Source organism: Chaetodon trifascialis, chromosome 12 (genome assembly GCF_039877785.1).
Source record: "Chaetodon trifascialis isolate fChaTrf1 chromosome 12, fChaTrf1.hap1, whole genome shotgun sequence".
Taxonomy (NCBI): domain Eukaryota; kingdom Metazoa; phylum Chordata; class Actinopteri; order Chaetodontiformes; family Chaetodontidae; genus Chaetodon; species Chaetodon trifascialis.
The window spans coordinates 4,488,544-4,507,046 of NC_092067.1; the positions used below are offsets into that span (position 1 = coordinate 4,488,544).

General features: G+C 42.2%; 3 protein-coding genes across 3 annotated transcripts in view; 2 read left to right on the top strand and 1 right to left on the bottom strand.

Annotated features, from left to right (window-relative positions):
- LOC139340562 (uncharacterized protein KIAA2012) overlaps window positions 1-1,997 on the top strand; it is a 31,523-nt gene extending 29,526 nt beyond the window's left edge. Inside the window, exons 23-24 of the mRNA XM_070976465.1 lie at window positions 1,303-1,522; window positions 1,792-1,997. Coding sequence (XP_070832566.1) covers window positions 1,303-1,522; window positions 1,792-1,960 — 389 coding nt within the window. The 3' untranslated portion in view covers window positions 1,961-1,997. The remainder of the gene's footprint in view (window positions 1-1,302; window positions 1,523-1,791) is intronic.
- A 3,030-nt stretch (window positions 1,998-5,027) lies between these two features.
- Window positions 5,028-12,723, top strand: LOC139340110 (uncharacterized). Its single transcript, XM_070975731.1, has 10 exons — window positions 5,028-5,310; window positions 6,093-6,584; window positions 6,665-6,811; window positions 6,979-7,202; window positions 8,133-8,252; window positions 8,487-8,583; window positions 8,874-9,073; window positions 9,271-9,357; window positions 10,493-10,571; window positions 11,293-12,723. The coding sequence occupies exons 2-10, from the start codon at window positions 6,146-6,148 to the stop codon at window positions 11,553-11,555; spliced, it is 1,656 nt and encodes a 551-aa protein (XP_070831832.1). The 5' UTR covers window positions 5,028-5,310; window positions 6,093-6,145; the 3' UTR covers window positions 11,556-12,723.
- Window positions 12,724-12,950: 227 nt separating this feature from the next.
- Window positions 12,951-18,503, bottom strand: part of fer1l6 (fer-1 like family member 6) — a 32,044-nt gene continuing 26,491 nt past the window's right edge. The window contains exons 35-47 of the mRNA XM_070975734.1: window positions 18,352-18,492; window positions 17,379-17,506; window positions 17,100-17,270; window positions 16,672-16,826; window positions 16,422-16,564; window positions 15,949-16,037; window positions 15,675-15,773; window positions 15,392-15,512; window positions 15,164-15,284; window positions 14,906-15,063; window positions 14,694-14,794; window positions 13,248-13,468; window positions 12,951-13,025 (exon numbers count right to left, since the gene is read on the bottom strand). Coding sequence (XP_070831835.1) covers window positions 13,288-13,468; window positions 14,694-14,794; window positions 14,906-15,063; window positions 15,164-15,284; window positions 15,392-15,512; window positions 15,675-15,773; window positions 15,949-16,037; window positions 16,422-16,564; window positions 16,672-16,826; window positions 17,100-17,270; window positions 17,379-17,506; window positions 18,352-18,492 — 1,608 coding nt within the window. The 3' untranslated portion in view covers window positions 12,951-13,025; window positions 13,248-13,287. The remainder of the gene's footprint in view (window positions 13,026-13,247; window positions 13,469-14,693; window positions 14,795-14,905; window positions 15,064-15,163; window positions 15,285-15,391; window positions 15,513-15,674; window positions 15,774-15,948; window positions 16,038-16,421; window positions 16,565-16,671; window positions 16,827-17,099; window positions 17,271-17,378; window positions 17,507-18,351; window positions 18,493-18,503) is intronic.

The following is an 18,503-nucleotide window of genomic DNA, read 5'->3' on the forward strand; positions in this document are numbered from 1 at the left end:
TGGTGTTAAAACTGATAAAATAATTGCTGTCTGTGGTTCTAAGCAACAAATGGGAAAAAAGAACTATGAACTAGTTCATCTTTGGAACGGTGAACTTAGTTCAAAATTTTGAATTCTGAACTATGAACTAGTTCATTTTAAAATTTGTGAACTGAACTTTGCATTAGTTCATGTAGAAACAGAACTTTCCCAACACTGGCTCGCACCATTTACATTTGCATTTTAACACCTCACGGTCACAGGGGCTGAGAGAGAATTTCCACGGCAATATACAGTGACGATGATTGACGGAAATGCTACTTTTCATGCAGTGATGATTAAAGTCCCACTTTGGTCTGAGGCTATCACCCAGTTGGTATGATTGAGATCCACACCTGCTGTCTCTCAGCTACATGGTGGTACAGTGACATGAAGGATGCATTATCCTGGCTAACTGACACCGTAACTACAGTATACTGGCCCGACATAAAGGCTTCTGTTCATCCTCCAATTAATCATGCGAGTCCAAGCCAATGTCCAGTATCGTCATCATGGCAGGCAGCCAGCCCAAGCTGGATACTGCTCTCAGAGGGCTCCATCTCAAACTCAACTAACATAAAACTCAGGGACAAATCAAAATTAGTGCTCCCGGGGAGCCAAACTCACCAACTGAAGAAGCAATGACTAACACCAACAGGGACAATTAAAGGGATGGTTCAGGTTTTTTGGTGGGGTGGGGTTGTATGAGGAACTTATGCAGTCAGTGTATTACCCCAGGGGCTCCTCCCAGTATGGTATGTGTGGAAAACCTCTGAAGGAATTCTACCAAGAGGCTCGAACCCCTCAGTTGGCTCCTTTTGACAGTCTTTATGACAGCAACTAAAGAACCCATTGGTGGACACCAGTGGTTAAGGAAGTTGTCATGCTGAAGAAGGAGGCCTTTGAGGCTCAGTTGGCCCAGGGGTCCCCTGAAGCAGTAGGCAGGTACTACCAACTCATACTACTAATCATAGTAGACTGTTAATGAACTTGTTATCTATGGCTACTAAAATTTTCCGGCAATAGTTGGCATTTCAGTGGGCAAAATTGATGGTCACCAAATAAATAGTAGAAACCTGCTTTTGTCCATTCTCTGAATTCTTCTATCCTTTGTAAACTCCAAAGGCAAGCAGGGTTCAATGTAGGCTTAATTTCGCTTTTAATTGCTCTAGGGTCCCCACTACAGCATTAAAAAAAAGAAGAGGAAGAAGAAAACTGCAGCAACTGCATTGTCCCGTTAGGTAGTCATTTAATTTCCTGGAAGTTATGTTTTGTCCCCTCCAGCTGAATTAGAGTGTCTGCACCTGGAAGAGGAGAGGAGGCAGGAGGAGGAGAGCAAGAAACTACAGGGGATGGATGAGAATGAGAGGATAGAGTACCTCAGTAGGAAGAAGCAAGAGAAGGATGACAGGAGGAACAAAGAAGAGGAGCGTAAGAGGGCAGAAGAGGAGGCCGCCTTGTGGGCCGCTGAGGAGGCCAGGCTGCAGGCTCAAATTCTTGCTAGGTATATATGTGCGCCCGCCTCCTCAAACTGGGGCTATTATAAATTCATTCACATTCAGATACAGTTTTTTTACATTTCCTCTGCTTTACATTTCTGGAAGAGGGCAGATGGTAGATCCCACATCTTAAAACAGATAGAGAAATAAATTGTCTATTGTAATTACAGCTCTCTCTCTCTCTCTCTCTCTCTCTCTCTCTCTCTCTCTCTCTCTCTCTCTCTCTCTCTCTCTCTCTCTCTCTCTGCCTCTGTCTCCCTGTCTCCTCCTGCAGACAGATGGCATTGCTGCAGCAGCAGTTGGCCTTTAAAAGGGGTCTCGTGTTGGAGGCTGGAGGTCTTGAGAAAACCCAGGGTATCTCCAGACCTTGGATCACCTCTTATTTCACTTTGTTACAGTTGCTGGGTTTAAATCCAAAAAAAGCTGAAACTATAACCCCTTGACTGTTATCATCTTATATAAGTAATGATGGAAAGGTCAAGAAAAAAAAATTGTGTGTGGAATAAATAAAATGTAGTTAATAATATTAAAATATAGTCATTAGTAAAGAACTATGGAAATCAAATGCCTTCACTGTATGATACATTTGCAACATTTTTAATGTCACAAACCTTTTAAAAGCATGTCTAACTTTTGACAATTTCAGGCCATATCATTGGATTTAGAAGAGGTTGAATGATCAGTCCATACATTTACAAAAAAACACGTAGCTCAAGTGGAACAAATGCCATGTCAAATCTTTTTTGACCGATCGGGTTATGAAAACAGGCAAAGACAAAGCTAAGAAGTGACACAATGGGCCGGCGCGGCGCAGTAGTATTTTCGAGCAGCGCAGGCAGGCGCACGGCACACTTGGTATTTTGGTAAACCGAGGCGTACAGAAGTGCGCCAGGATGGGCGTTGCGGCACAGTAGGGGGGAGTTGTCGGCATAATGAGCCAGCGCATTGGGATTTTCGACCATTTTGGTCTGCCTGCCTGTGAGGTATACGGTTTACGAAAATCCACTTGCCCGGCGGTGCGCCGCTGGCCCACAGAGTTGATCAGGTCTGGGATGGCAAGCTTTCAGCACACTTTTGCGCCGCTGGCGCAGACCCAAATGCACGAAAATCCAAATGCGCCGGCTCATTATGCCGACACCTCCCCCTACTGCGCCGCAACGCCCATCCTGGCGCACCTCTGTACGCCTCGGTTTACCAAAATTCCAAATGCGCCGTGCGCCTGCCTGCGCCGCTCGAAAATACTACTGCACCGGCGGCGGAGTTGAAAATAAGGCCCATGCCCTCAGGGCGCAGTAAACACCTAGCTAAAGTATATAAAAATAGAGCACTGACCATTGTACTTCGGAGTTCATCAGGATTGCACTTTGTGTGTTTCTGGACGGGTTCCCCTTTGTTGTCAACAATAAAGTACTTTGCTCCTCGGACTTCTGACTCCCGCAGAGTTTTATTCTTATCGGACACCTTTTTAGTCTATTTGACACTTTTTCATTTTTATTGGACATCCTCTATTTTTATTGAACTCCCTTTATCCTTGACATTTCTTAAAAAAAAGAAGATTTCTCTGAAAACAATTGGACGGCTGTTTTTGAGTGTTTGGGCCTGATTGTTGTGTCTGTGTGTGTGTGTGTGTGTGTGTGTGTGTGTGTGTGTGTGTGTGTGTGTGTTCGTGTGTTTGTGTCAACTTGATAAAATACAAGTGATGTAATCAACCATCAGACTTATTTGGACACAGTAATTTCAATAGCACTGACTAACACGCACAAACCCAGAGATGATGTAAGTTCACTGTAATGAGTGTCATTAGGTCCTCTGCTGTGACCTCCCCAGTGTGCAGCTTCTACAGGGGTGAACAGACCTCAGGGAACAGGCCTGGCTGTAGCCTGGCTTCAAACAGCTAATTAGTGTATGACCCAACAGCTACTGCCTCATGGGACACTCCTCCAAGTAAATACTAATATATACTAATATATATACTAATATAATATTTAATTTTATTATACAGTCTTTTCTTTCATTTTAATCGCATATGGAATGACTATACCTTTCAGGGCACAGCTGTTATTGAGGTTACTTGGATGTACAGTTGTTACAGTACAAGTGGTCAATATGTGTTTATTTTCATTATCCTTAAAGAGCAAGTAATCAAACTGCATCACATTGGAGACCCAACTAACAAAGTAAACAACTTGAAAGCTTATTTGTTTGTATGTATGTTTGTGATGCTGATAGTTTTGTATATATAGAAGAATAATACACTTGACTTTATAGGTTTTATTGGTAATGGCGATTTTGCTGATTTGTACATCTTAGTGAATAGTTGCTGTTAGGGTTTTGATAAATAGTGTGCCCCCTCTGAGTTTTTAATAGTTTGCATTATAGTATTTTGCTGTTGTCATCTGAGTTTATTTGCCAGATATTTTCCTGAAGTGTCACTGTGTTCAAAGTAATGATTTAGCTTTTGTATAAGAAACTCATTTATGATGTTATTAAGTTTGTAATGCTTTTCAATTACTTTTTTTTACATATATCATCAGATTGCTTGGGAGCAAGTATACCATTCAGTTCTCCTCCTCTCTGCTCACGCTCTTTCTTCAGTTTTTCTTCTTGTCTTGTTTATTGAGGGAGTATGAGATTATATTTCCTCTCACCATTATCTTTGCTTATTCCCAAAGCTGTATAGGTGAGGTTATGGACAGTCATGTAGTTCAGGTAAAGATGCTGTCACAATCTTCAAGTAATGATGTGTGAAACACAGTCTTGTGCATGGTTTAAGGGTGCTTTCATTAATAAACTGGAGCATGGTCAGAAATTATGATGATGGGGATTTTTACTTTTACTTCCTGTGTTTTTGATATGATTGAGTAAGGAAGTAATCTATTCAGGAGGACGAGTTGTGATGGGGCCAGTCAAGTTTTGGATAAACTGTTGCATTGAAGTCACCTCCAATAACATTAACAATAACTTTCTCCCTTGCCTCATCCAGAAATGGAAAGACCAGTTGTAGGATACATGCCAGGAGAGGGCCTCTCAGTTTGCTATATACTCTGACATTTATTCAATACACTCTGGACTCTCCAGTAAAAACTATTCTAAAACATCTGTTCGACTTTTGTTCTTACAAGAAGGCCTGGTTGGTTAGCCTACCGGTGGTGCGCCTCACAACAGAAACAATGAAAGTTCAGTTTCTCTGATTTATGTAACAATCTTGGACGTGAACAGAATCCAAAATGGAAATATGGAAATACTGGAAATGACAGATATTCTATGTTCTTTCTGAATGTCAAAGGCCAAAGCACACTGCAGACATGAGTTTTCCCAAACAACTTTTGAACCCTTTAGTAGGACTCTGTCACGTGTCGGTGTCTGTTGTCGGAAGGGAACTGATTTTAAGCGGCAGCGGCGGAAGAAGAAGGGAAAGAAGAAGGCACCAATTTCTATTCAGAGTGATCATCTTTTCAATAGACGAACTTTGCTCACCTGTTTACTTCCTGGATGTTTGACCTCGGAAACACTTCTCCTTCTCGCGTTAACGTTACTGTTATTATGGCAAAACTATACGGTCCTGTTGTAATTATTTCCACATTTATTTAAAAAATCAGGAAAGTAAAATATGCCTTCTATTTGTTTAGTAATGAGAGCATATGGAATGGAAACATAACCGTCTTTAAGAACAGCAAGGCAGTGTTACGAATTTTGTGCTTAATAAGTTAACATAATGTTTTAGAAGCTTGTTGTTAGCTAAGTTAGCAATCCGCTAACTGGCTGAACTGTTGAACATAAATAAGCAGAAACGGTAAGTAAAATGTTTGCGACCCAATTTGACTTTAATAGGGGCCAGCCAGCGCAGTGTCCCCAGTAGAGAAAGCGGACGGACATAAAGAGACAGGTGCTGCAGTAATGTCAGTTCATAAACTGCGTCGCCACTAATGTCGACATGAACAGAGCTGGTCTGTATCTGCTCCAGAGTCTGAAGTGTGTCAGCTAGAGTCTTTATACCGAAGCATTGCTTCAAAGATCGCAGATTTAATTCAATGAGCCTGTTACACTAGTTACATGTCGGAGGTCCCAAGATTTTTTCTGCACAAACCACCTTATGTAACAAGATCTTCAGTTATTAAAGCTAATTGTACCACTACTGTTGCGCTTTTACAGTGTGGCTCATTATCCTGTCCCTGGCATGTCAAGCTGTGTAGATAGGTACATTATGTCCCTATTATTTACATATTTAGCTGATCTAAATTGTATTAACTATTGCAGAGTACTGATCTGATTCTTGCTGTCGTTCAGTAGTATATTGTGATATGAAGACAATATGTGTGTGCCAGTAATATTTGATTTAGTTTTAACCATCATCAGTTTCTAATTAGGACGGATGCCCTTCTCCTGTCCCTGCTTAGTTGTTCTTTTGGATTTGATTTTCTAACAGCATGGCGGCAGCTGAGAGAGCTTTTTGCCCCTTCTTATAACTGCATTATAGCACGGCCATAATGTAACTTATACATAAGTAATAAGTAATAAGTCTAAATGTTCAGTGTGATTTATTTCTATCCATATTTAATACCTTAATGCATACAGGTGAAACTGTGACCCAAAACCGCTGGAGAACGTTCTTCAGAGATCTTTTCAAAATGGACGTCAGCATTGCTGTATCTCTGATCCGAGGCCAGATGGGTGCCGTGGTTGAGCGAGCAGTGAACGGAGCAGTGGAGACGGTGCTGGCTGAGATGCTCAAAGTGGTCGGAGTTAAATTTGAGGAGCTGAAAGTCCAAGTGGCACTGATGAAGAGGGATATCACAGCGTTGCAGAGGGAAAAGGCCCTAAAAGAGAAGGAGAATGACAACATTCAAGCCAAGCTGCGCTATACTGAGCTCAAGCTGAAGTACTACAGGCAGGGAGTGGAGGAGGAGCTGCAGCAGAGAGCGTCCACCTCCACTCTGGTCCACATCCACCCATCCACCTTCAATCAAGCACAGAGAGGTGGTGCAGGTGTTTCTTCCAATGAGAACTCTCCATTGTGCTCGACTCAGACCAGGACTTCTGAAGGACCAATGACAAGGAGCAATCAAGGTAATGATCACGAAATTGACTGACTCCTACCCCTACTACACTCCGATGACTCTCACTCCTTCCTGTGTTTGTACACCCAGAATGCACCTCTCTACAGAGCATGAGACGCGCAATCAGAGTGCGCTGTAATTCAGATGTGGGAGTTGCCAGCTCTGACCCGTCTGACTTGCTGCTGCCTGTCTCAGTGTCTATGAACTCACCAACAGAATCTGTCGACAGCAGTACAGGTATAGAGCTGTATGTGTGGATGTGTTGTCTGGTAGTTGCCTAAAGTAAGACTAAAGGTAGAAATAGATCAGAATCTAAATCTCTAAATCTGATGTTGTTATGAAATACCATTGTCACATTGTATCTCTGCATGGATGAAGTGGACTGAATATGTCTGTTTGTGCAGTTTTATTCTGTCCATCAGAGCAAGACAAGCATGACAACCAGGAGGACGACTGTGAGTGGACCGTCACTCTGCAGCCCCATGCAGAAGGTGTGGAAGCTGTCACGGCCCCTCACCCGGTCCAGACCCTGACTCTGGATCTGGGGGAGCACCCAGTTGCTGGCTCGTTGTCTGCAGATGGTTCCCCTGAGGCTGTTAGCTCCACTCTGCCATCCTCTGCCCCACAGGTGACAACACATACAATTCACACACACCCTCCTGAAGTGGCCTCACTTTGTGCTCTGTATATACCACTACTTTGGTCATATTTGATTAGTTTTGATTTTGCTGGTGATGTCTGAGCATGTAGAATCAGACAATAGAAGTAAAAATGTTGCTGTTATTGATACTTAATGAATACAGTAGTTCTGAAAATATGCTAATGATACATTTTGTGTTGAACTCATCATAAAGTGTGTGCTTGGTAGAATAACACAAAATGCAACCAAATAGAAAAAAATGAGATTGCAATTTAAGAGCAAGAAACGAGAAAAGTGTTTGTAAAGATCAAATTTTCAGTTATATGGTTTGTATGCACTGGCACAAAAAGTGGAGGTACAGTGGGACAGTGGTAACACTGTTGCTTCACAGCTAGAAGGTCCCGGGTGGGGGGCGCGTCTTCCACCATGCCTTCTGTGCCTGCTGCCCTTTAAGGGGGCCTTTCTGTGTGGATGTTCTCCCCGTGTTCACTTGGGGTATCCTCCATTAAAAAAAAAAAAAAACACTAAAAACATGCAAGACGATCACCACCTGACCAATGGTGACAAAAAAGAACTGGGTCCCCAGTCGCTGCTGTCAGCTGGCAGCCCACCGCTCCTGGTCTGCTGCAGAGGGTGGGTTAAATGCAGAGAAAATAATTTCACTTTAAGCATGTCGTGCGTGCAGTCTCCCCCTGTAGCATGTGTGTGTTGTGATTAATGAAAGTATGTCTTCTTCTTCTTCTTAACAAACACTCCCAAGGCAGATACGCAGACCTAGACAGAAAAGTATTAATCTGAATAAAGATGCACATATGTCACCTTACAGTCTTCACCCCTTAGAAGTAAAGCAGTGGAGGTTTTGCACTTCGATTTCTCATCACAGTCCTACATCCCTGGTTTTCTCCTGTTGTCATGTAGGTGAAGCAGGAGGCGGAGGAGGTGATCTGTATCAAGGAGGAGCCAGAGGACGAGCAGGAGGTGATGGCTACACTACTGCTGGACTGCCAGGTGCAGCAGGGTCATCTCCCAGAGTCAGAGGTAAGAGCTGAATATCAAATCTGAGAATAGTCAGTGCTTGAGTTGTTTAACAAGTCTGTCAGTGCACGGTCTCAGAAAGACTGCGTGCTGATTGTTTTAACTTTCAGTGCAGCCAAAGAGACATAATGAGTTCTAATTTAGCAAAAATCAAGGATTCTGGAAAACTAAAGTGACTGAATTAAAGTCAATTCTCCAGAACCATCTGTGACAGTGAATTGATGTATGTCCCTCCAGGCTCAAAGTTCAGAAAGTTCAGGGACAGAGTGGTCAGGACTTCCAGGAAACCAGAGAAATCACACTACAGCCTTCAGCTCAGCCGGACCAAGCACCTGTGAGTAGATCAGCGTATATGAGCTGATGTCATGCACATGCCTCTGAGTTTATACTGTCTGTCTAGTTTTAAGAGCTGAGCTCAATAACTTGCATTTGCAGTGTTCATTGTAAGGATATGGTCACCCTACTTATCCCCCATGGACAAAAAAAGCAAAACTGATCAGCGCTACAATCAAGGCTAATATTCTGTTATATAAATCAGCAGCCTGATATATATTTAACCTTAACTCATTATAATAGATTTAAAAAGCCCTGCCCCTGCTGACCTTTTCATGTGTGTCCTCTCAGATGTGATGCCTCAGTCTGCAGCCTCCCTGCTGTCATCCTTGCCACCCAGCATCCCGTCTCGCCAGGCGGTGCGGCCCTGGACTAAAGACCTCAGCCTTTATGAAGAATATAAACTGCGCAGGAACGAGCTCCGCCGGCGAAGCCTCAACAGACGCAGAGAGCTGGAGAAAACGCTGCCTCAGCCTCTGCTAGCAGATCTGGTTAGTCAGCTTTAGTGTTCAGGCCGGACTCCGTCCTTACGGAAATATTCTACATTCATATACCTATTATGTGACAAATTCACATCACATCAATACAAATCTTTGTTAGCTTGTATAGTTTAAAGGGGCATTTTCTATCAAAGCGTCTTTTTGCAGTTTTCTATATTGTAAACTATGATGGTGATGTTGTGTTGAAGGTGAGAGAGCGCCGAGAGAAGACCAGACTGAGGGTGGCCAGATGGAGGGCAAAAAGGAAACTCCAGGCCTGTCTTAACCAGGCTCAGGTCAGTCATGACTGTGGTGGAAATTCTTGTGAGCTGTAGGAGTTCACCAGGAGACTTCAGATGCCTCATGCAGAAGTATTTATTGCAGGCTTGATGCATCAAGGAGAAGCTGATGAGCAACACAATGTCCACAAGTGAACCAAGGTAGTGCCACAACAAATCCTGAAGATGTCACTTCTGATTGGGCGTATTAATACCTTCAATGTCACATGTTTTCCTTTCTACTCCTTGAACTCTTCCCTTTTACGGATATTCCATGCCTACCTTTTACATTTGTGGTACTCTATTGGATAGTCAAAACCAAACAGTAACTCCTACTGTACTTACGTATGCCCTGACCTCCAACCCTCTAACTGAGGACACTTTGACCTAATTCCTTATTAAAATGTGAACTCGAGCAATCCTCCTTGAATTGGTCTGATCTTTGTCTGTACAGTTTATCTATAAGACCGTGGCTACCTTCATAGTAAGATCAGGGGAGATGTTTTCTATCTGCCGTTGTTAGATTGGTCTCTAAATATTATGTTAATGTGTCTCTGTCTGAGGTCTCTGTGTTGTCCAACAGGGAGACCTTTGGGCTCCTAACTGTACAGAAGGCCTGTGATAGAAAATTCCCTCACAATGACTTTAGCTTTATTGATCGCAGAAAAGGGCAAATGATGAATAAAACAAGGGTGATATCCCTGATGCAAGGAAGTGTCCTATTTAGACAGTATTGCATGGGAGTAAAATTTAATTTTTAGCTATCAAAGCTGTCACTCAGGTTGACTTACATGAGACGTCCTTTGTTAGAGCCTGTGGCTGATTTTGAATGAAGTATTCAGTGATTGAGAGAGAGAGTTAATATGGTCTCACACAACTTTATGTGAGTGCTGTCAGTGAACTGCACTCAAGCTAGTCAGTGATACCTTCACTAACATTACAGCAGCAGATCCTACTTAAGCTTTCATGGTCAGTACATTACCAAATTGCACAGTATCCGCTACATGGTTTTAAATAATTCAAGTAAGCCACAACCTACAGATCTCACTATTACTGACCACCAGGAGTCACTGGGACTCAAATGTTAGTTACATAGAATGACGTTCCTTCTCAATAATGCAAAGCTTGTCATTTTTGTCTTCCTCACTTTTAGGCACTAGGTGGCACTGCAGGTGTTTCTCAAACCGGATTTCCCATCAGCAGCCAGCATCAGCAGCCCAGAGTGCCCTGTGGTAAGATGAGTCACTTTTGGAAGCAGTTGCCTGTGTCATTCCTCACTCGCACAGTTTTCTTCACTGATGCAACTTACAGATCCTGCTATTTCTGAGGGCCCATTCAACACAATAGGATGACGTGTGTGCAGTGAGAACATAATGAGAATATTAAATTGGTTTGTAAAAATGTGAAAGCACCTGTAGCTGTGGAGCAAAAAGTTTCATCTCCATAACTGAGCTGCATTCTTTCCTCCTCCTAATCTGGCCTTTCGTCCACACACAAACACAGTTTTAGGTCAGTGAAAATGGAACTTTAGAAGGCTCCTTCCAAGGTGAAGATATTCAGAAACTCCTTTTGCAGTGTTGTCATGGTGACAGGGAAAAAATAGCTTTTGGTTTGTGACACCTCTAGTTACAGGTAGCCTACTGGTAACTTTTCAGGTTGCTGATTGGACAACATGGCTTTAGGGTTAGGGTTATATCACAGCCTGCTGGTTTGGGATGCTCTTGACAGCATCATTTGTGTTCCTGTGTTTTCATATGAATGGAGATTTTTTTAAAAGTGCTTGTGTGGACAGGATTTTTATTTTTGCGAGCAAAGGAGGAAAACGTCACAGTTGTGCCTCTGCTTGTTCTTCCATAACTTCCTGTGGCTGAACCCACAAATGGAAAAACTGAGATTGGGTGTAATCTTGTCACTTGCTACTTTTTACAGTAGAGTTGTCATGTTGTGTTTCAGCTGCCACCTCCAGTACTCCTCAAAGACAGAGCTCAGTGCTGCCTCAGTCCTGCAGCTTCCTCAACATGTCAGCAGCCAACGGCATCTCTGCCACTCTCCCCATCATACCCTCCACCTCCTCTTCTCTGCTACTGAGAGGCCCCAGCATGGCTAAACATCAGCATGCTGTGACATCATCGTCCTCCTCCTCCTGCCCCCAGGTCAATCTATCGCAGCAGAATATCTCTCTGACAGATGCAGATATCTTGCAGTTAGATGTCTGAAATCAAACAATACGTTTGTGAAATATGTCATTGTTGGCGTTCAGGAGGCGTCAGAACTGGTGTGCAGAAGGTTGTCTGGCTAGTAGTCCATGAGTTTGCTTTCCTAACATTTCCTAACAACTTCCATTCACAACACTTAAAAGCAGAGACTGCAGAATTCACTTCTTTATTTAGCATAGATGACAGTGTTTCAATCCATGGTGGATCTTCATCAGGCCAAACTTACAAGCACCTTATCCTGACGCATATGTATAAACAACATAATTAGAGCACCTGATATGGGTCACCTTGCCTTTGCTGGTATGCTGTAGCTTGAAAGAAATCTTTTACCCTCATTTTACATCAGTTACACATAACATCCAGTATCAGTAGACCAAGACAGACACTGTAAACTCAGAAAATGGAATGCAATCAAGTATTTAAATAAAAATACTTCAAGAACATTCAAAATCGTATATAAACTATTTTTTCTATACACAGCAAACAAATATTTGGAATTAGTTCTTGATAGTTAAATGTCTGTAAGTGCATAAACTGTGTTTATACAAGTAGGTTCTCTCTCTCTCTCTCTCTCTCTCTCCTGTACCTGTTTGTATTTTGAAGTGAATTGTTGTTTAATTTGACTGAAACATTGTGCCACAGGGACAGTTCATCACGATGTTTTTTAGTTTGCACGTCACTGTCTTTTAAATATGCACAGAATGGGTTTTCCAATGCAGGGGTGATATTTATTAGTGCACTTTGTTGTAGAGTTGGCTTCTTGGCCTGATGAGGACACAAAGAAATAACCTGAGAAGTATTACTTTTTCTCTGAGAAGCCGTCTTCGACAGACACGACTGACATATTTGCTTACTTGAAACATGTCAAGGCTGCTGCCATGAAAAATACTTTCATTTTGTACTTTTGTCAACTGACAGAATAAAGAGAAGATTGGCAGTCTCCAGATAAAGTGAGAAGCCTGGTACCTTGCACAGTTCTAATAAATGCAGCTAAAGCAGCACTGTGTTGAACTTTTATTTTAGCAAAGCTTCACTCTTCTTAACAGATAAGATGTATACTGAGATGAGCTGAAAGCATCAGTTTAGATTTTTAAAAATCTATCTTTAGACAAATCTCAGATAACACTGCAAATTGTGATTTGTGATTCTGTGTTATATCATTAAAACTGAGTTAACTGCTTTGAAAGAGGTACTGGCTGCTGTAATCTTATGTAATCATAGGTATGGAGAGGACAATGAATTTCTTTCACCATACATATGGCATGTGATTATTATATTTAGATAAAACTAACCTGGTCTGATGCTATTCAACATTTTTGTTATTGTCTACAGTTTCCTTGAAAAGATCATAAACTAATGTGTTAGTTGGTGCCTCAATATTTTACTCAGTGCCTATGTCTCTATGCCATAAGCCCATTTTAGCCTATTCGTGTAAAGACATTAATCTTTAAAATGGGTCAAGAACTTTCACTTCAATTGAAAAGAAAAACAAAAAAACATGGGCCCTGTAGTTCTTAGGAAATGTAAAGGACACACATCCTTTGAACTTGCTGGCTGCCTTTTCGTGGTCACATTTGGAGGAGCTGCTGAAATGGGAACGTTGTTGTTGCCCTGTTATTACATATGCTGTCGTATCCACTGTCATTGCCAGTCACAGAGGGTCATTCACAATTTTGAACAGATGTTCAGAACTACAGTGTGAATAGAGTCTAGGTGTGTTTGTGTGCGTGTGTTATCCATTGACTATCTTCTGAGAGATGGCTCCTGGCAGTGTGTAGAACAGCAGGGCGAGGAACAGCACTGTGATGAGCAGGACTATGATGATGATGATGTACTTCTTGTAGCTTCGCCACACCAAGTGGAAGAAACACTTGAATGGATTGACAAACCACGAGAAGGAGGTGTCTGGACGACTGGGGGAGGGGGAGAAAGAGAGGAGAAATGAATGTTTCATTCAGGAGCACATTTAGCAGCATGAAAAATGTTCACTGCTGAAAATTATAAACTTAGATATTTTTGGAAGTTATAATGATGCCTTATTGGATCCTAAAGTATTTGCTGCCACCTATTGGTCAGGTCTGTTTAATGGACTGTGAAAAGCCTGAGGTCCACAGCTGTTTTGTACATGTATTATTTCATGATTGTCATTGAAATGTCTGACTGATTGTCAGGCTGCAAATGAAACTGTAAAGTATTTTAGTGTGCAGCAAGTATTAAACTTCAAGCTTAATTTCCATTTTTCCATTTTGGATGGAGGCAGAGTGATGAAGGCTGAAAAAGTCCAGGTAGTGCTTTATATTCAAAGGAATGGTTACATCCAAAGCCACAATTATAATTGTTGTTGTTGTTGTTGTTGTTGTTGTTGTTGTTGTGGCTAGCATTATTGGCATTATTTGCTGTCTGTCCAAGAGTTTGATGATAAGATTGATACCACTGTCATGTCTGTGCTGCATATGGATGGCTACATTAAGGCCAGCAGCTGGTTATCTTAGCATAGCACTTAGATTAGCATAAACACCAGAAACGGAAATAGAAATTGCCCACCCTATGTCCAGAGAAAAGAAAAAAATTCTACCACCACCTGTTCATTTATTAAACACAATAATCAACACAACAATAATTCATGTGTTCAATCCATACAAAAACTCAAGTGGAAAAATAACCGTGGGGCATTAACGTCTTGATGTCTTAAACGTCACTGTTGTTAGGCAGTTCTGGTGAAGTCAAGAAAACAGTGACACACAACACCCCAGAAAACCACATTTTTGCCTCTTGTACGGATTAAAGAAACAAGATAAATCAAGTTAATTAGAAAGGTGAAAATGTTGAACTATTCCCTAAACCCACAGACATGATGCTCTTCTCATGTCACTGCTGGTAAAAATACAAATAAACAAATTGACCAAAATGTCAATATTCATTTACAAGCTACATAAAGTCAAAATTGCACCGCTACAAACTGAACACTGGTCCAGGACTGAGATCAGCATGGTGCTCCAAACTCAATCATACTTGTATGTTTAAAGACCAAACAACTGAAAAAAAGGAACACTGCAGTGTATGCATCTTACTGACCCCAGCACACAAGTGCCTCATGCAACAGGTTTTGTGGCTCATTTTGAACAGATTTTGTCTTACTTTGGTTTTGGCAGCGGCTCTGGCTCCTTGCGGGCTCGGCCAACAGGATTTTTCTCTGCCTCCTCAGCTGTCACAAGATGAAACTCCGCCTCCACTTTCCCCTGATGGATTCAGAGCACACCACCCACCTGCCAGTCAGAGTCTCAGCAAGCGTTGGTCAATCTGTATGATTTACATTGGCTTGTACAGCATGTGAGTGTCAGTGAACGTACCGTCAGCTCTCCAGACTTGGTGAAGGGCCACCAGCCTCTTGATCTCTTCTGCTGGAAGATGGAGATTCTCTCCGTCCAGTCTGTCAACATGTCTGCCTTACATGACTTTGCTGTCTTTGCTCCCCGAGGGAAACCATGGAGGTCTAACTCCACCGTGCCTACACACACACACACACACACACACACACATATGCACACTTAATCATTCAAATGTACAACTAGAGAAAGAGATACGCATGGAGAAGCAGTCACACACACCTAAGAAGTCATCAGAGGAGAGCCTCTCAAAGTCCCAGACCTGCAGACTGAGGATGGCAGGAAGCTTCTGCTCTGTTTTATCCAGAGAGAAAATGCTCTCTCTCTTCTTCACCACTACTACCTGTGAGAGAGAGGAAATGGGAGATATGTTATTTTTCTTCACTAGCCTAACAGCTGGAACCGCTGAGGATTCAAGGTCGATCGGTCTCTCTGTCTGTCTGTACGTACCTTCTCAGCAGGCAGGTAGCTGAAGGGGAACACAAAGCGCCAGTTGAAGTTTCCCTCTCCAGTCAGAGAGTTGTAGTGGACGTCTGTCTCCTGTCGATCATCCTCTAAACCTTTCAGCCAGCTACAGAGAAAGATGGACAGCAGCAGTGTGAACATAGACATTTTTCTAGACACAGTCTGGATATAAAAGGGAGGGAAAAGTCATCACAGATTTCTATACAAGAACTAAAAGCTAATTCTGAGTCTGACAAGTATCTGCATGTGGAACAGAGCTTGTAGTTACCCCTTTATGTAAATGTCACTGGACTGCTGACCCGTCAGGAAGTTGCTGTCCTCCAGAATCACATCTTCTGTGTTCCAGATGACAATACGCAGCTCATACCTGAACACACACACACACACACACACACACACACACACACACACACACACACACACACACACACACACACACACACACACACACTGGAGTGTTAGTTGCTCCTTTTCAAAAACAAATGCTATCAAGACTTTTTAGGCAAATGCTGCTTTTAGGTGCTGAAAGATACAGCTCTTACCCTTTTGGTTTTCGAGGTGAAATGTCCACTGAAGGTCCCGGATGAGGCAAGTCCATGGGAAACATGTCTACCCACATCTGGACCTGACCCTACACAAACACACACACACACACACACACACACACACACACACACACACACACACACACACACACACAGCAAAGGAATCAAGAACTGTTTCTCGTCTTGTATTAGTGCTGAAAAGATGTTTCCTCTATCGGCAGCCATGAGAAACTGTAGCAGCATCAAAAAACTCGTCTTTCTCATAAAAGATAAGGATAAGGATAACGAACTACCTAAAAGAAGTCTTTAGAAATATAATTTTTTAATTTTTTTAAATCGGATTAAAAATTATGCTTTTATTCTGAAAGATTGAGGCTGGCAGACGACATATATATGTCTCACCCTTTTTTAGAGCAGGTTTTATCACATATCACATTCAGAGAGTGCACTTTCTTATTGTTAAAACGCACCTGGTCCATGCCGGGCCGAGCCTTGTTGAACAGAGTTCTGGTCTCGATGTGTTCTGGCACCAGCTGGCATCCCACAGCTGGGATCTCTGCCCAGCGGTGCAGGATCTTCAGAGACAGGTGCTCATAAGATTCCACTGGTTCATCTGAGACATGTTAACATGCCTTTAATGTTACAAACAGACACACACACAGACACACCACAAGATCAGAGCAAAAGCAATATGTAGTGTGTTCAGTCTTTAATCTTTACCTTCATGCATGAAGAGCGTCTTTCCAGTGAAAACTTTTTCAGCCACAGTGATCCGTCCTGGACTGAAATCAGGGTCATCCAGACCGTTCTCTCTGCACAGCCTAGACAGCAGCTCTGTTGGCTTCAGACAGTCTCTCCAGGCGTTATAACCCTCACTAACAGACAGACAGAGAGGGCCACAGGAGGCACAGTAACTTGTTTTCATGTGATTATTATACATAATCATATAAGCACAGCAGTCTTTGTTCCTGCTTTAATGGTTCAGGTGAAAATGATCTTCATCAAAAGAGAGCACGGACATGAAGTAGGTATGAAGTAAGAGTTACTCCAACCAGCAGGATGAATAATTAACTTAAATGAATCAAGTATAAAAATAACTCAAACTCAATTTCCTCCCTCTACTTCACAAACACATGGAGCTGACTTACAGGCTGTACTCAGTGGGGAGTCCACAGGTGGCTCTGTGTCGGCTGTAGAATCGGTTCTCCAGGTCGATGCGTGTCTCTCCTATGAAGTCATCCCCTCCCACCAAGTCATGGTCATAGAGCACCACAGACAGCAGAGACTCCTGAGGAAATGTCGCCTGCATCTCAAAAGATCTGGAAGACAAAAGGATGGAAAACAGCATGAGAAGTTAAAACATGAAACTATTGGGAGTATTAACTACTTTAAACATGGAGGTAAACTGTAGTCAGCCAATTATGTACCTTCCAAACACAGGATTCAGCTGTTTAGGAACGTAGTTGTCTCTGTCTTTGATTTCATTCTTGCCGAGTCGGAGAACAATGTAAGGGTCAGCCTTCCCATCCGGGTCAGCTGGGTGCAGGTTTGACGCCTGGAGAGAGAGGAGAGAACATTACATGATATAACACCTTGGCATAGTGACCTCATACAAGTGGGGGGGCATGTGTGGAATTTGCTTAGTGTCTCTATGTTTGCATGAATTTTTCCTGGCTTTAACAGTAACCGATTTGCATGTGATATTACACTGTCACTGGCCTTTACTAATACTACTATGGGGCTCAGTGAAGCCACTCGACTCAACAAAATGACAATATCAAAAAGCAACAATCCTGGTGGAAGTCATTTTAATCATTGTAATATACTGCTTTGTGCCTGTAGAGGGGACTTTTTGGATGGTAGAAACTATACAGCACGAGCTAAATGCACCATGGTATGTCTGATTGAATGCTGGTAATATTTGGGAGTTCCTAAAAAGGTTCCTGTTAAAGCTCCTGCGATAGAATCACTTTGTTCTTTTAAATTCAGTGCTGACATTTATCTCGAGGTTTTATTTTATTTCTAGAGTGCTATGCACATAACATTTACTTGATTTTACATAAAGGGATGGCATGGTGATAACATGCACTCTGCTCCTATTCTGGAAACAAACTATTTTTGATTGGACTGCAGTTCCTGATTCATGCATAAAGAGCAACTTCTGCCAGTCAGTCTGGTCAGAGTACATTAAGTGTGTTTCCGTATACATTAACCAATGAAATGCAAACGCAGCAAACTGGAAGCTCTGATTGCTACTACACTCTACATTTTCATGATTTATTCAATCATAATTTTAGGCATCCAAAATTCTTCCTCATTTGTTTGCTTCTTGCTAGCATTTAAGAATATTAGTGTGATCATTTAAAACCTCTAAAATGATGATTAGAAATGAGAACGTACAGAGACAATGTACACCCGTATGAGGACTTGGACTGGGCAGTTGGGAGGGATTCCTCTGTTGACTGTGAAGTGCCCAGTTTCAGTGGCTTCATCCCACTCCTCGTCCTCATCCTCAGTCAGTTTATACAGGCAGAATCGACCCTGCATGTGCA

Bases quoted from the DNA above. Each gene is read 5' to 3' on its own strand.
- LOC139340110 (XM_070975731.1), top strand. From the start codon at position 6,146: ATGGACGTCAGCATTGCTGTATCTCTGATCCGAGGCCAGATGGGTGCC. The intron at 6,585-6,664 runs GTAATGATCACG...TTGTACACCCAG, and splicing joins AATGACAAGGAGCAATCAAG to AATGCACCTCTCTACAGAGC. The intron at 8,253-8,486 runs GTAAGAGCTGAA...ATGTCCCTCCAG, and splicing joins GTCATCTCCCAGAGTCAGAG to GCTCAAAGTTCAGAAAGTTC.